Source organism: Pipistrellus hanaki (assembly GCF_964339955.1).
Source record: "Pipistrellus hanaki genome assembly, chromosome: 7".
Taxonomy (NCBI): domain Eukaryota; kingdom Metazoa; phylum Chordata; class Mammalia; order Chiroptera; family Vespertilionidae; genus Pipistrellus; species Pipistrellus hanaki.
Genome location: NC_140509.1, coordinates 37,394,841 through 37,409,463, shown reverse-complemented (window position 1 = coordinate 37,409,463; position 14,623 = coordinate 37,394,841). Strand labels below are relative to the sequence as shown.

The 14,623-nt window shown below is 35.0% G+C and overlaps 1 protein-coding gene across 1 annotated transcript in view; it reads left to right on the top strand.

Moving 5' to 3' along the window:
* IBTK (inhibitor of Bruton tyrosine kinase) overlaps positions 1–14,623 on the top strand; it is a 76,577-nt gene that overhangs the window by 23,230 nt on the left and 38,724 nt on the right. Inside the window, exons 9-16 of the mRNA XM_084889258.1 lie at positions 1,253–1,376; positions 6,144–6,321; positions 7,834–8,008; positions 10,085–10,684; positions 11,527–11,613; positions 12,402–12,484; positions 12,565–12,602; positions 13,040–13,136. Of these exons, the coding sequence (XP_084745384.1) occupies positions 1,253–1,376; positions 6,144–6,321; positions 7,834–8,008; positions 10,085–10,684; positions 11,527–11,613; positions 12,402–12,484; positions 12,565–12,602; positions 13,040–13,136 (1,382 nt within the window). The remainder of the gene's footprint in view (positions 1–1,252; positions 1,377–6,143; positions 6,322–7,833; positions 8,009–10,084; positions 10,685–11,526; positions 11,614–12,401; positions 12,485–12,564; positions 12,603–13,039; positions 13,137–14,623) is intronic.

Genomic DNA, 14,623 nt, shown 5'->3' with positions numbered 1-14,623 from the left:
TGGGCAGCTGACATTCCAGGCTTGTCTGTATCCCAGGCCGCCAGTGGGGACTGGGCAGCCGCCATCAGAAGCTTGCCTGTGCCTTGGGCTGGCCCTGTGTGGCTGGGGACTGAGGGAACTGGGGGACCCTGGAGCCATGCACCTGCTGCCCCAGCGGGGGTGAGGGGACTGGGTGCTGTCATCTTATGGCTGTGGGCACAGCCATCTTTGTGAGTGCATGAGGGGCAGCATATTCCCTGTTTATTAGATAGGATAACAACAACAACAATAATAATAATAATAAATACAAGTAGAGAAATAGATCTTTGACCCCAGAAGAGTATAGCTCAATTAGTGGAAGCAATAGTGTGCAGGAATTCTAGAGAGTAGCCATCTAACTTAAAAAATAATCAGGCATTGAAATTGAAATGCAATGAAAATGCTTTTGCTAATATAAATGAGATGGTAACTTCATAAATAGATACCATCCCTGAAATTAACTCATGAGCAGAAAATGTCAATCATCAATTTGTTACAACTTCTATATATAACAATTGAAAGGTTATCTATTATAGGTCATATTTGTTACAAAAACATGAAAATGTGAGCATACATGTTCCTTAAAACTGACTAGGGTTTTTGTCAGTATGAGGTAATTTGTGGAATATTAGTTTTTTAGTTAACATTTATAAAACTTGCCCTGGTGACATTAAATTACATAAATATGTTATATCCAAGTTTTCACTAAGAAAATTCATTTGTTGCAGATTGTTACAACATAGTAATTTTGAAATGAAAAAAATCGTAAATGCAGACAGAATATCTTAGAGCAAGGATAATCATGGCAGTAACAGCAGGTTTCACACAATTCTATAGGCATATCCCATGTGCAGATATAATGAAATGTTTGGTTAGTGGATGAGTTATTAAATGAACAATATTGATAATTTTTATGGCAGCTGTATCTATTTAGGGTTGTCCTTATTTGAAACTAAGGATTTCTATTTTTTGAGGTTTAAAAATTTTCTTTTCTGATAAAATGCAAATACACTTAGGAACTTTTAGCTTTATCAGTTATTTAAGGTAGAATGAATGTGTGCATTAGCAAGGTGGGCTTTAGGTGTTCAATGTGTATATCTGTATGGGGAGAGGCTTTTGGGAAAAAAACAGCTGTTGTATAGGGGAATTATTGTTTGAATAGTAATTTCTTTAAAATTGAGCATCTGTATTTAAGAGAACATAATTTAGACTTTTTTTTTTTTTTTTAATCCAGACAGCTAAATTTGAAAAAGGTTCTTGTATCTGGGGGCCGCCTGGAATACAAGGTTGATCCTGAACATTTGAAAGAAAATGCGAGTGAAAAAATTTGTATTCTTGCAATGGATGGAGCTGGAAGGGTGAGTATATATTTATGTAAAAGCGTAGTAATCTTAATGTCAGTTGGTAGCTGTGGAGGACCTGATAATGTGTAAATGTATTCCCATGATAGTGATGGCTTCTATTGACTTTGTTTATCAATTTTTGACATTCAGTACTAATTAATATGGAGCTGGTATTGTAAAAAAAAGTACAATGACATTTAATGTTGTATAGTATTGCTTTGTTAAACTGTAGTTTAAAATATCATTTACTGTGCTTAAAATGGAAATAAGTAAGGGATTTTGATGGGTTGTTTTATATGTACACAGTATTGATAAATGATACTGAATTACATAGATATGAGCTATGTTATATAACTACTCTTTAAAAAAAGTTAAGCAGTCGATATTAAAAATTTGATGCATAATTGAAATTTTTTCCACAGATTCAGTTTTAAACAAATATATACATAATATGTATATGCAGATATTATAACTATCTTATATAAAAGATAATGTATTTCTAGATCACTATATAAGGAATCTTATTTCTTTCCATTGAAGTAAATCCTATAGAGTTTTCATTTTAGTTCCCTTTTCAAACATACTAGTATATTTCTTTAGTAAAACTGTTAATTAAAAAAATACATATTATACATTAGTACACTGAAAAAATTTTACACTGACTAGAAAAACAGGTTGCTTTCTGCTTTTTGCTATAAAATAAATCATACAATTAGGATATTTTTCTGATGTTTATAAAGTGCTGTGAAATTTGACATTTTAGAATTTGAAGAATTAAAATCATAAGGCTTCACCTACAGGTATACTACAGGCATAAAACTATTGTAGTTGATCATTTTAAACTTTTTTTATTATTATTTTATATATATATTTTATTGATTTTTCACAGAGAGGAAGAGAGGGGGATAGAGAGTTAGAAACATTGATGAGAGAGAATCATCTATCAGCTGCCTCTTGCACACCCCCTACTGGGGATGTGCCCGTAACCAAGGTACATGCCCTTGCCCGGAATCGAACCTGGGACCTTTCAGTCCACAGGCCGATGATCTATCCACTGAGCCAAACCGGTCCCAGCTGTAGTTGATCATTTTAATGGAGGGAACTATATTTAAGATTTAGATCTGATTTGTAGATGGAAGGGAGCAGAGGCATGGGATTGCATAATATCTTAAATATTAAACTTACTTTAACTTTGGGGTGTGTTTCATTTATATTAATATGGCTTATACCTCTGGATATTTACTTGCTTAAAATTAGTCTTACATTAAAAACCAAACCGTGAAGGAATCAATATAGTCTTTTTGTGGCGTAACTTTTGAGTAATTTTGGCAGATACCATTTTGTGCTTTACTTTTCTTAGTTATGAGAGGATTGAACTTTTAAAATCAGCACTGCTGCCGAAACCAGTTTGGCTCAGCGGTAGAGCGTCGGTCTGCGGACTGAAGGGTCCCGGGTTCGATTCCGGTCAGGGGCATGTACATTGGTTGCGGGCACATCCCCAGTGGGGGGTGTGCAGGAGGCAGCTGGTCGATCTTTCTCTCTCATCGACGTTTCTAGCTCTCTATCTCTCCCTTCCTCTCTGTAAAGAATCAATAAAATATATTAATAAATAAATAAATAAATAAATCTCAGGGGGGAAAAAAAATAAAATCAGCACTGTTAAAATTTTTCAAATGAAATCTTATTTGAAATGCTAATCTTTGAAGCCGATAAAAGGATAGCTGTTCTGGATAAAGCTGGGTTGGGAAGCCTAGCATCCCATTTCATTATTTTCAATATCCTTGAGCAGGTCTCAGGAATGCTATGGTTTGCAGAACCACAGGAAGCCATTAAACCAAGCATGTCAAACTCTATGATGATTATTTCTATTTCTAGTAATAAAATTTTATATTAGTAATATAATTATATAATTTAGTAATATAATTTAGTTATACTTTTTTTTTTTTTTTTTTTAGAATCAAGTTTAGATTTTCACAGGATGCTTTTCATTCTGAATGTAAACAGATAGTACTAAAGCAAGTCTGATACCTAAGTTTTACCTATTAGATTTTTGTGGTTTTTTTTTTTTTTTTTTTTTAGTATTGTAGTAGCTCTATATGCCCAAAACAAGCAGTACTGAAAATTACTTAAGAGGAATGTCTTTGAAGCATATTTAACCTGTTAACCGAGCGGGACCTATAAATACCTCAAACAAAAACAATATCAGGAACGGGTAGGACGTATGAATACGTCCTTGAAATATATGTTGCGCCACGAGAGGGACGGTATATATTTTTTGTAATTTTTTTTTTTTAAATATTTTATTGATTTTTTACAGAGAGGAAGGAAAGGGGAGGGATAGAGAGTTAGAAATATCGATGAGATGAGAGAGAAACATCGATCAGCTGCCTCTTGCACACCCCCACTGGGGATGTGCCGGCAACCAAGGTACATGCCCTTGACCGGAATTGAACCCGGGACCTTTAGGTCCGAAGGCCAACGCTCTATCCACTGAGCCAAACTGGTTTCGGCTATTTTTTGTAATCTTTATCATTGTTTGTAAAATTTATAATTTTTTAATTTGACGTGTCCATTTTTTTTTTGTCGGTATTCTTTTCTATTTTTTTTTGTAATTTTGTATTTTCCTTTGTGCTTTATATATTAAATAAACGAAAAAATATATATATTTCATTTATTTTCATTAAGTATAAATAAAAAAAATAATATGAAATTACGTCCTCCGGGCGTGACGTACTGACATGTCCTAGTGAAAGAGTACGCGCCCGTTACAGGTTGCTTCATTAAAAAGGGAACTCCCGGTTAACAGGTTAATACTTACTGTTTATTTGATGTGTTTTTTCTGAAAGACACTTCTTAAAAACCATCTTGACCTTTTAAAAAAACCAAAAACATATCTGAACGTTTATTCTGGTATTGCTGGCAGTATGGGAGAGCAGCAGGTCATCCACAAAAATCTGCTCTGTAGCACCCCCATAAACCAGCTGCTTATATAGGGTAGGACAAAGATTACATAGGAAAGTAGGAGGCTGGAGTGGGACTCCATTGTTTGGGCTACAAAGTTGTTAATCTTTCCATGACGATAGGCAGTTCTTGAATGAGAATGGTTCCAAGGTTGACTCCCAGGTCCTGGGAGGCTGTACACCTCCCAGTCAGGTCAGAATGTCCTTACTTTAACCAACACAAGGCAATCATGGTTAACAGAGTAGGATTAATATTTCCTATAACCATAACTAGTCCCCAATATTCTATTTTTGCCCTTAACGTTTCCCCACTGCTATTTCTATCACCTCATATCTATGACGTTAGCATTAGATGAAAAAGTCTAATCCTGCTGGACTGCATTTGCTTCTGCCTTGAAAGCAGTTCTGAGGAATGGAATGCACCAAATGCAGGATCTTGGATATATTTTCTATTTACTGAGAATTGTCAGAAAGATTAAAATAGCACATTCCTTTAAATTCCTCACAACCATGATTTATTTGCTGTTGCAGCATAATCTATTGCTGCCTGATTTTCTAGAACTGCCTCCCTGATCTGGCTCAGCTCTTCATTTATCCCATGTATAGCCCTGGAGGTGACCTTCAGGGTTTTTACTATGCTACAAGCTAGCTGGTCACTTCCTACATTAAGGGAGCCTACCATTACCAGCATAACAAAAGTGGTCAAGGCAATATATGCAGCATGGCTCCACAGGTGGAGATAGTCTTTGCAGTCTGGTGCCACAGCCTTGAGAAAGTCGGTTTTGGTTTAGACCTGGGGTGTTTCTGAGATATAAATATCGTTAGGTCCTTTGGTGCTGTTAGTAGAGAGTTACCCTAGATATCAGAAACCAACCAGCCAGCAGCTTAATATATCCATCCATTACTATAAAGGAAGGTGAAGTTATCGGAACAATTCATATTGTAGTTAGATACTGAAAGATAACTAGAACACTGCATTAGCCTTGCATCCTTTTTCCAGACAGTGGGTCCAACAAGGAATCCCAGACGAGAGGCAGCAAGTGCTTCTCATGTCATAAAAACAGTTTGATTCCTCTTACAAAACTGCTTGATTCAACGTGGGTCTCAGGTGAGATGACGGGAATTGCCAAGGCTAGAGCTGGAACTCAAAACAGGAAAATTTCTGGCAGCACTGCAAATAAAGAGCCCAGGCTTCAGCCCCAGGAACCCCTGTCCAAGCAGCAAGTGGGATCCCCAGTACTCACCCAGAGAGATTCTCACTTAATATCTCTACGTGATTGCAAGAATGGGTAACCAGACAATCAGTGGATCCGTGCTGCCTGTCACTACTTGAGCCAACTAAGTAGAGACAGGGTTGAATCATATATGAGCATTTATTCCAATACTTTCTGCAGTATGGTAGAGGAGCAGGTCATCCACAAAAGTCTCAAAAACCATCTTGACTTTTATGGTATCTAGGTTTTTCTGCAGAATGAACATTAAAACATGTTACTCAGAACTTTATTTTAGAAACATTGCCTCTTGATTTCAGTTTTTGGTTGATCACGTGCTATAGTGCTTTATGTTCCAACTAGAGGCCTGGTGCACAAATTTGTGCATGGGTGGGGTCCGGCTGGCCTGCCCCAATTGAGGGGATGAAGGAGTTTGGCTGGCCAGCCCTGCTCTTGATTGGGGTGGGAGGACCAATCAGGGATAGGGCCGGCCAGGGTGAGGGGCTGAGGGTGGTTGGCCAGCTGGCCTCACCCCCTGATGGAACTCCCAGTTGAGGGGACAATTTGTATATTAGCCTTATAATAATAGGATGTAATTTGGTTTATTTTAGGTGTTTTGCTGGAGATCAGTAAGCAGTTCTCTGAAGCAGTGTCGATGGGCTTATCCACGCCAAGTCTTCATTTCTGATATTGCTTTAAATAGGAATGAAATTTTATTTGTCACCCAGGATGGAGAAGGATTTAGAGGGAAATGGTTTGATGAAAAAAGAAAGAGTTCTGAAAAGAGAGGTCAGTTTATATATGTGAATGGCACATAAAGGTTCTTTCATGTAACTTTTAATGTCATAAGACTTACCCTTATGTCCCTTTTGATTTTGGTTTGTATATGTGCAGGTAAGTGAAAGGAATTTTATTTATTTAAATTGGAATTTTTAACTTTTTATCTGTCTCAGCATATCCTGAGGTCATGGTACATTCTCATCAGTAACAGTGGCTCACTGTTACTAATTGCTAACCTTTACTCCAGGACTAGGTAAGTGTAAAGTTAAACACACAAGCAAACAAAAACAACTCCCCAGATGTTTTTCAAAATCATAAAACCACTAAAGAATGATTTTTGGATAATTATTTGTTTTCATTTCCTTATAAATTAGTCAAGTCTGTTGACATAAAGGTACATTTACTGTATGCTAGGTATAGGGCCAGGTTTTAATAATATTAAAATATATAAGGTGGGCCCTTGTTCTGAGACACTCAAAAATAAATATTTGCAGTCATGGAGACAAATACTAACACTTTTTTTTGAGAATATAGAAATTGGAATAACTGTGTGTTGGGGGAATATTAGTAAATCCCTGAGACTGCAAAAGAATGAATTTGAGAATAACCAGAATTGAGGTTTGACTTCTAAATGTTGAGTCCTTAAAAATGTGTCTTATTTACATCATATTTAGTGGTCTAAAACTGAGCACAGACACCCACATCTACTTTTCAGTGTTTCAATTTAAATGGTTATGTTTATCTTTGACACAACAAATTCCCTTACCCTCTGCATCCAGTTGTCTCCAACTTTTGTCATTTTTGTCTCAATGTTTCTGAAATTTTTATACTTTTCTACAGTTTCATCTTTACAACCTCAATCTATATCATTTATATTTTCTGGATTAATCGCTTTGTCTTTGTTTCCATATATTTTAAATATACTTCATACTATAGGCAGAATCATTTTTTTTCAATGTAAATTTCATACTTTTCTATATAGCCTTTATATGACTTGTAATGATGCCATCATTGTTTAATGTTTGTCTTTTCTGCTAGAAGTGTATCCAAGATGGTAGGGACATACCTGTCTTGTTCACTACTGAATCACTATGGATATACTGATGATCACTATATGGTAGATAGTGTAGTCACTGAATAAGTGGAAGAAAGGGAGGAGGAAAGAAAGAAACAAATAAGCAACCAATTATGTAGGTGCCAAGTTTACATATTTGTAATGCAAACAGGAATTTTAAAATCCTTTTTAACACTAGATTTGCTTTTTAGAAAGATAACTTTGGTTGCAAGTAGAGGATTTTTATTGAAAGGGAGAAATTCATGGATAATTGAGAATTGCCCTCCCAAAATTACATGTATTATACAACCAATATATAGGGTTCACATTATTTAAAGAGAAAGAGGATGTAATTTTTCAAATGGAGTGAATACATAAGAAAAATATTTTTGTATTCTAATTGTTTTTTTCTTTTTTCCTAAATAATTTTAATAAAACCTTAATTGGAATTTTTTTCCTTTTAACAGAGATTTTATCAAACCTTCATAATTCTTCATCAGATGTATCTTGTGTCTCTGATACAAATAGTGTATATGAAAGAATTCGACTTGAGAAACTTACATTTGCCCACAGAGCTGTTAGTGTCAGCACAGATCCAAGTGGATGCAACTTTGCAATTCTGCAGTCAGATCCTAAAACAAGGTATACTTGTATATATTACATTTCATTTTTAGAAGGAACAATACTGGAATTTTTTGTGTTTGTTTTCCATAGCTCCTAGACCAAATTTAATTGAAGAGCTATTGCCATGTCTTATAGCAGGGGTCTTCAAACTACGGCCCGCGGGCCACATGCGGCCCGCAGAGGAGTCTGATCCGGCCCGCCAGGTTTTTTGGGCAGTGAGCGCAGCCGAGGTGTTACAGTAGGAATTAGTAGTTCATATAGTCCGGCCCTCCAGCTCTCTGAGGGACCGTGATCTGGCCCCCACTTTAAAAAGTTTGAGGACCCCTGTCTTATAGAGACTTTAGACATAGAATCATGCTACCAGAATAACTCACAGGTAGAATTTGTTGCACTGGTAATTTGTTTGAAAACTGATATTTATTGAAAATATTGAAGATGCATACATTTATGTTTATGTATATATGAGAGGCCCAGTGCATGGAGTCATGCACCGGTGGGGTCCTTCGGCCTGTCCTGCAGGGTTTAGGCTGAAGCTGGCTCTCTGACATCCCCCGAGGGGTCCTAGCCAGGGTGCAGGACCAGGGTGCAGAGGGTGCAGGCCAGGCAAAGGGACCCCAGCGGTGCACGATTGGAGCTGGGGAGGGACCGCGAGAGGGCTCTAGAATGTGTCTGGCTCATGTTGCTCAATCACCATCATGGCCAGCTGCCTGAGGAGGGACTGCAGGAGGTTGGCTGGCTGGGGAGGGACTGAAGGAGGACCGCAGGGCTTGTCCTGCCCATCTCACCCAGTCCCGATCTGCTGGACCCCAGCAGCAAGCTAATCTGGTCAGAGCATCTGCCCCCTGGTAATCAGTGCGTGTCATAGCGACTGGTAGAATGGTTGAACAGATGGTCAGACACTTAGCATATTAGGATTTTATTATATAGAATAGGCACACAAATTTATTTATACCTTTAGTGCTTTGTGATATACTCTTAAGGTCCCAGATCCTGAAAAGTATAAATATTTGTTATGTAGTTTGCAACAATTTCTGACCCTTGAATATGATAAGAATTGATAAAAGTAGTATTTTAGAGTCACCTGTAGGGTAGGGTAGTGTGAATCTCTGTACAAATCTTTTAAGTCACATTAGTAGAGAGATGACAGATTAAGGTAAATATCAAGTATTGAAAAGGAAAGAAGTCCTAGAAGTAGGGTGACCATCCGGTTTGGCCATGCCTATTCTGTATTTAGCACTGGGAGACCCCTCTGTCTCAGGCAAACCAAGAGTGTTGATCTCTCAGACCTGGAAGGATAAAATGTAGATTGGGAAGGTGTGATAGCACTCTTAAAGTACTAAAAGACAGGGTTACAGACCAATTGTGTGTCTGTGTTTATTTTTACTTCCTTGAGTTTCTGTCCTATTCTAGGATTTGGGACCCAAAATATTTACTCAATTCTTTATATATTTTTCTTTACTTCTAAAATAAGTGGATATAAAAGAGGAAGAGGTTGAGACCTGTATCCTTTTTTGAATGCTTTGTTATTTTTATCATTTAAAATTTTTCTATGAAATAGTCATTCGAAATTCATATTTTAGTGTTTCTTTGTTGAAAGAGAACACACTGCTTTCAAATGAAAACTTAATTCTTATCAGTTTAGGAGAAAAAGGAATAGAAAAAATTTAAAGGGTGACACACTATCTAAGACTGCAATATTCTTATATTTTAGGAAATGTCAAATGTAAAATTTTCTAAGTTTAGCAAATAAAAAAGAAATTGCACTTTAAATGGAGAATTGGCTGGGGATGCTTTAAAGATTTTTTTTTATTTTATTTATTTATTTTTTTTATTGATTCCCGAGAGAGGAAGGGAGAGAGGGAGAGAGAGAGAGAAGCATCAGTGTTGAGATAGAATATTGATCCACTGCCTCCTAGATACCCCCATTCTGGGGATCGAGCTGGCAACCTGGGTATGTGTCCTGACCAGGAATCAAACTGTGACTTCCTGGTTCATGGGTCAATGTTCAAGCACGGAGCCACAACAGCCGGGCTAGGGATGCTTTTTAAAAAATTTTTCTTGAAAGTAAAAATGATTTTTTTGTTTCATTTCTAGCCTTTATGAAATTCCAGCTGTGTCTTCATCATCTTTTCTTGAAGAGCTGGGCAAACTGTTGAGGGAAGCGGATGAAATGGACAGCATCCATGATGTGACATTTCAAGTTGGCAACAGAATCTTCCCTGCTCATAAATATATTTTGGCATTGCGTTCTGACTTTTTTCAGAAATTGTTCCTTTCAGATGGTACTTCTTTAGACTTTACAGATGTTTACCGGAAAGACGAAGATTCAGTAGGATGCCCTCTCTTTGTGGTAGAGAAGGTCCATCCTGACTTGTTTGAATACCTTTTACAATTTATATACACAGATACTTGTGACTTTTTAACTCATGGCTTCAAACCAAGAATTATCTTAAACAAAAAACCAGAAGAATATCAGGGTACTCTGAATCCCCATTTGAATAAAATGAATTCACATGAAGATAATAAGAAATCAGCATTTGAAGTTTATAAAAGTAATCAAGCACATACAATTAGTGAAAAACAGAGAAGCAAACTCAAATCTTCCAAAAAAGTAAAAAGTATTGGGGAAGATGATCCTGTAAAAATGTTGCAAAATGTTGCAAAGAAATTTGGTTTCAGTAATTTGTGTAGTAGGTATGGCTCCTTCTTAATATCCTTGTATTTTATGTCCTCCTTTTAAAAATGATCTTTTCCTTTGCTGTTCTTCTCTTTCTCCCTCTCACTTCCCTTTTTGTGGGCAGGAATGTGTTTGTTTTCTTCATTTTCTTCTAAAGCTACTATGGGATTCCCTGAATTAAAACATTCACATATGGGAAGACTGTTACTGGGTTTGAACTTGGTTTGAACTCTCTATGGTGTTTGTGTAATTGAGGTCCAGAGTGGCAGGCAGTGTGGTTGCTGGAAAGAGTACTCTCTTTGGAGTTAGAACTCTATATGTGTCTTAGCTTTACTGTAACTAGCTGGGCCAGATTTCTTAGTTTCTTTGAATTTTAGTTTTCCAATATACAAAATGGGAGGGATAACACTGACTTCATATTCGTATAGTTTTGTCATATAACACATGTAAAGATGCTCACAGTATTTGCATATTACAGACCAGACTTTTTGGAATTCTCTATTTTTAAGGTATTTATATTGCCTGTGGCAGTGTAACCTTCATTGTGGGGTGGAAGCTGGGGAGGAGCGCATATTTTCTATTTAAAAACAATGAAAGGCTTTGTACCATACCTTTAATTTTTTTTAAATTATTATTTTTGGGTCAGTAGTGATATTTTAATACATTTTGAATTCTAAGTAAAATTGAAAGAGAATGTATGATTATTTCTTTACCACAAAGTGGGAGTTTTTTGAGATATTTTTCCGGGTGATACAAGTTATATAATCATGTTCAGATTTGATTTGTTGGATTTTTGTTGCTTGTTTGTTTTGGTAGGGAAATATATACACTGTTAATTTTTATTTCTTCTTGTTGATAGATTAGATGGCGTCAGATTTGAAAATGAAAAAATTAATGTTATTGCCAAGAAAACTGGTAACAAACCAAAGCTAAATCAGAAAAAATGGTAAGTTAGCAAATGAAAGTAAACTTTTTATCTCTAGATTTTGGGACCTAAGTATGGAAATAGAATTATTCTTATGAAGTAAAATGTATAGGTAGATACATTTTTACCGTTACTAATATTCTTCATTTTTGGAAATAATGGAGAGTTGTTGAAGTAAATGGATAAAATATTAACTGTTTTAATAAACATTAGTACCATTCATTTTTCTGATTACTTTCTAATTAAGAAAGGAATTTTTAATTATTTTTTCTAACCTGCATTTTTCATTTTTTTGATCAGTAGGAAATGTTAACTCCAAAATCAAACTGATTATGCCTCTCATCATTATGATGATTCCTTTGTCATACTTTTTAGTGATGAATATACTATACTGATAGTATATTTTTAAATATTTTGTTTTTAGGTATTTATAGGTGAAGTTTTTAGAGAAAGAGAAACTGGAGATATCTGCATTATGCTTAGATTAGAATGGGTTGTACAAATAAGTGAATTAAAGACCTTTGACTGTGCTGTAATTTACCATTATATTATTGGCCAGTAATGGAAAAGAAAAGTTAGAGGAAAGATTTTTGAATATTTATCTGAATTCAGTTTCCTTTTTAAATATCATTTTTTATTGTAAAATGGAAGGAGATGAAGTACTTCATTGTATATCCTCAAGTTATTTATTCACTGCTGCCTCTAATGAAAAGAAAGTCAAAAGCCAAGCCAAATTCTATAAAGAATTTTCTTATTTGATAAACATGTAAAGAAATTGCTCTTGCTTTAATTAAACACTTTTCTTGCAGTTCATTTGTGTATGATGTGACCATGAAATCAGTGGATGGAAAGGAATTTCCTTGTCATAAATGTGTTCTTTGTGCTAGGCTTGGTAGGTACACCTTTTTTTAGTTGCTGACTTAGTTGTTTCAGTATTGTTTCACTATTCTTATTGATTTTATTTTCTTTCAGATTATTTTCATAGTATGCTGAGTAGCTCATGGATCGAGGTAAGAATTAAGTATAACCAACTAGGTTGGTTAACAAAAATTCTTTAGATTTGGGGGAGGTTATATACTAAAGAAAGTAACAATGGGAACCTGATATTTTAACTCAATTTTTCTTTTGTACTAAACTTTATGCATAAGCCTGCTGGAAAATAGCGATACTTAGAAATGAAAATTAGTACAGAAAAGCTACTTAAATCAAAATTTCCCCATTATTTCAAAAAGTAGAATGTAGTGTGTTTTTTATCTCAAATTTTCTTGATCCTTTTTCATGTTATAAGGCAATTTAAAATGAAAACTATCTTATTTTAGCTTTGTGTTGTATAAATGTTATATTTTGCATTTGATGCGATTCCTCTTCAAAACTTTTGTACCAATTTCAATCAGTATATAGTAGTATTTTGTAGTTTAAGTTAATTGTTTTATTTTATTTTATTTAGGCTTCCAATTGTGCAGCTCTAGAAATGCCAATACAGTCTGACATACTGAAAGTTATTTTGGACTACCTCTATACTGATGAAGCTGTGTTGATAAAAGGTATTAATAAGAGGGTATTTTAAATCTTTAAGATATAATTGAATAATGGTAAAAACATGAATCTTAATTTCTACTCTTAATTGAAATAAGTCTTCAACACAGGCTTAATTTAGAATTAGCAATAGGTATGATTACTAACAGTAAAGACATAGAAAAAGCAAGTTTTCCTTACCTATGTGAAAATGAACTCTGTAAAGATTTTTTTTTATGGTTGAGATTGGATTTAAAGCTTCAGACACAACTATTATACTACTGTGATTGAGATGAGTTGACAACAAGCGGTATAGTTTTGACCAATAGACTACAAAAATTGTCTTGCCTGCTTCTCCCCTTGTTTAAAGTACAGGTATGTTTTCAAGATCCTGATTTCAATTTCTATAGGGGCTTAATCACAAGGAACAGCAACAGCCTGTAATTATTGGAATCAAGACTCTAGGCTAAATACTGAAAAGTAGTATTGCTGTATCATACGGTATTTCTATTTTTAATATTTTGAGGAACCTCCATATTGTTTGCCATAGTGGATGCACCAATTTAATGGTCAGCAGTGCACAAGTGATCCTTCCATATCCTCATCAATACTTTTTGTTTTTTGATAATAGCCATCCTAACATCTCATTGTGTTTTTGATTTGCATTTCCCTGATGATTATATACTAGTGACATTGACTACCTTTTCATATACCTTGATGCCATTTGTATGTCTTTGTATATTATCTGTTCAGGTCTTTTGCCCATTTTTAAATGAGTTACTTATTTTTTGCTCTTAAGTTGTAGGAGTTCTTATGTATTTTGACTATTAACCCCTTTTCAGATATGGTTTGCAGATTATTTCCTTCCATTCCAAAGGCTGTCTTTTTATCTTGTTGATTCCCCCCTTTTTTTTCTTGCTCTATAGAAGCTTTTTAGTTTCATGTAATCCCACGCATTTCTTTTTGCTTTTGTAGTATGTGGTTTTGGTGTCATGTCTGAAAATTTTCAGGTTTTTTTTCCCTCCCATGTTTTCTTCTAGGAGATTTATGGTTTAAGGTCTCACCTTAAAATCTTTAATCCATTTTGAGTTGATTTTTGTGTATGGGTTCACTTTCATTCTATTGCCTGCAAACATTTAATTTTCCTAACACTCTGTTGAAGAGACTGTCCTTTCCCCATTTTGTATTCTTGACACCTTTGTAAAAAATTAGTTGGCTGTATATAAGAAGGTTTATTTCTGGGCTTTCTAATTCTGTTTCATTTGTCTTTTTTTTTTTTATATACTAATAAATTACCATTTTGATTACTATGGCTTTGTAATAGAGTTTAAAATTGGAAGTGCCATTCCTCCAGTTTTTTTTGTTTTGTTTTGTTTTCAAGATTGCTTTGGATATTCAGGGATTTTTTTGTGATTCCATATGAATTTTAGAATTGCTTTTTAATTAATAATATTATTATTTAAATAATTCTTTATTGTTGAAAGTATTACACATGTCCTCGTTTATCCCTCCCCCC